Below are 2,500 nucleotides of genomic sequence, written 5' to 3'. Positions count from 1 at the left end.
GGACTAATAAAACCCACCCATTGCCATCTAGTCAGTTCCAACTCATAGCTACCCTATAGGACAGAGTAGAATTGCCTGTAGAGTTTCCAAGGAGCACCTGGTGGATTTGAACTGCCAACCTTTTGATTGGCAGGGTTTCCACAATGACTAATAGAGCTACATAAAATTTTAGATTGTTGTTAACCATGGCAATGATTCATAACTCAGAATGGACTGCTATAGTTTAATATACTTATCACTTAGACTTATAGAACCTTCAGCCTACATCATATATATTTGGGTGGTCCAAAACAGTCAAATCTAAGTTTCCCTTAATGCATGTTAGACCAATTGAATATGATTCTGCGAAGGAGGTAGTTTTTACATGAACTAATCTTGATTTTTCCATGGTATTTTCATCATAGGAAAAGGCAAATCTCTCAGTATATTACTTGTCTGTAATATAACACCCTGAAAAAAAATGTTTTTCTTTCAGGCTTCTAGTGTATTTTTTGAACTTGCAAAAATTCTTAATACTTGTCTTTAGGGAATAATGGAAAATTATGTATAGTATTTCAAATGATGATATTTGTATCAAATGCTGCTGATTGTTTTTAAAGAAACATTTCTGTGAAGTTTTAAAAACAGAATTTGGCCAAAAAGAAACAGAATTCATAAAAATAATGAGAAAGCATTTATATCGCTCCAAGTATCACTTTTCTCATATGTTTTTATTAACTCTTTAAGGCTTCTTCTAATATTTCATTTTGAGGAATATTTGTTCTTAATCAAAGTTATACTTTGTTTTATTTAATTAAACATTCAGTTTTGTTTTCTTCACACTTTGCTATATTTTAAATTTCTTTAAATTCAACATGTCAGTTGCTTTTTTTTTTTCCAGGGAGTTACTAAAAATATTTTGTTTTGACCTGCAAAATAACCAAAGAACACATAAAAAGCATAATCACTTTTGTACTTGAAAAAGCTTTTTGTAAACCTGTTTACCCTTTATAAAAGGTAGGCTAACACACAAGTTCAGCTGATGATGCGGTCTGCAGTGTGACCAATTATGCCTCTTTTTTTTTTTTTTCTGCTGTGTCTGACTGATGAAAAAGTAAGGTCCGTCAGTTGTAATGAGACCCAGTGCAAGTGTAGATGCTGACTCTGTGGCAGAGTTCATCCTTTCACACTGCCTGGTCTCTGTCACTCTATTGAATTAGATTGATGATGGCAGATTGCAGGGGGCACTAACTGGACCTCAGTGGGAACGCATGAAGTGTGTAGACAATCCTGGCAGGCACTTCGCTTTGAGAACCCTTCACCCCTTCACAGCTGTTGGCACTAGTCCATGGCTAACAGTGTCCACAGGACTTTAAAGAGACACCATGGGCCTTCTAATTTATGGTTTCAGTAACTTGTTACTGTCGAGGCAACTGTGACCTCAATTCTCTTATTGACAAAAAGATGAAGTGTTATTTGTTTTCTCTGACCTTTTAACATAAGGAAAGCTATAAAAGTTTTCCCCCCTCTCTATAGCTAAAGTTGCATTTCCTCCCAGATAAGTTCCTACTGACATAGACTATTATATGCAGGACTCATTACTCAGAGACAAGCTCAATGATAAGATGTATCACTGCAATAAAATAGCTGTATCAGTCATTTCTAAAATGCTCCTGATCTCACTCTTTCTTAACAGCTTTCTAAAGAACGCGAACGTCTTCAAGCAATGATGACCCACTTGCACATGCGACCCTCAGAGCCCAAACCATCTCCCAAACCTGTAAGTGCATATTGCTTTATAAACAGTAAATAGGCCTACCGATGTGACAGACTAAGAAAATGAACAATTTAGTGACAGTTAGAAAACAATGAGTGTGAAGAAAAATATGGCAATAAAGTGAAAGGAAAATGCAATCGCTTGTCAAATTGTATGTTTCTTTTAAAATAATGCTATCTTTTACAAAATCTATCCAATCTACACCGTGGGTGATACTAAACAAAGTACCCCCATCAGTGCAAAAATCACTGCCTTGGGGCTGAAGCCAGAGAGAATATCTTTCTGTGATAGGTTTACAGATATTAAAAGGAAACCCACTTTGGGCAACCAGGCAAGCAGTAACAGTAGAAATCACAAATAGAAAGGTATGCGGTGGGCCAAAGAGGGCTTAGATGAATCATAAGATACATATGAATAGATTTTTTTTGTAGAATATTTTGTCAAAATGTTATAGGATTTTTATAACCAATTTTATCATATTTCTGTGGTTGTTCTTTCAGTTAAGATGCATTTCATATATTGATATGGTTTACTACAGATTACACATAAAAGGTTAGAGAGCTCATCACGAAAGGAAAACGGGTGATTATAGAAAATAAAAACTGCAGTTTCCCTCAAATATATATGAGATTTAAGCTTAACCTGATAATGTAGCCAGGTACACAGACTATTGCAAAGAAATATGTTTGTTTTCTCACTCAGCTAATGTTTGCACAGAAACTTAGAGTAATCAACTGGGTAACT

General features: G+C 35.2%; 1 protein-coding gene across 10 annotated transcripts in view; it reads left to right on the top strand.

The window, feature by feature from the left end:
• The window catches only part of FOXP2 (forkhead box P2), a 636,455-nt gene that overhangs the window by 596,776 nt on the left and 37,179 nt on the right, over positions 1 to 2,500 (top strand). For all 10 annotated transcript variants that reach the window (XM_049894628.1, XM_049894635.1, XM_049894634.1 and 7 more), the window contains one exon: positions 1,676 to 1,759. In XM_049894628.1, the coding sequence (XP_049750585.1) occupies positions 1,676 to 1,759 (84 nt within the window). The remainder of the gene's footprint in view (positions 1 to 1,675; positions 1,760 to 2,500) is intronic.

This window comes from Elephas maximus, chromosome 8 (genome assembly GCF_024166365.1).
Source record: "Elephas maximus indicus isolate mEleMax1 chromosome 8, mEleMax1 primary haplotype, whole genome shotgun sequence".
Taxonomy (NCBI): domain Eukaryota; kingdom Metazoa; phylum Chordata; class Mammalia; order Proboscidea; family Elephantidae; genus Elephas; species Elephas maximus.
The sequence above is the reverse complement of the archived record's forward strand: the minus strand, read 5'-3'. Positions and strand labels throughout refer to the sequence as shown.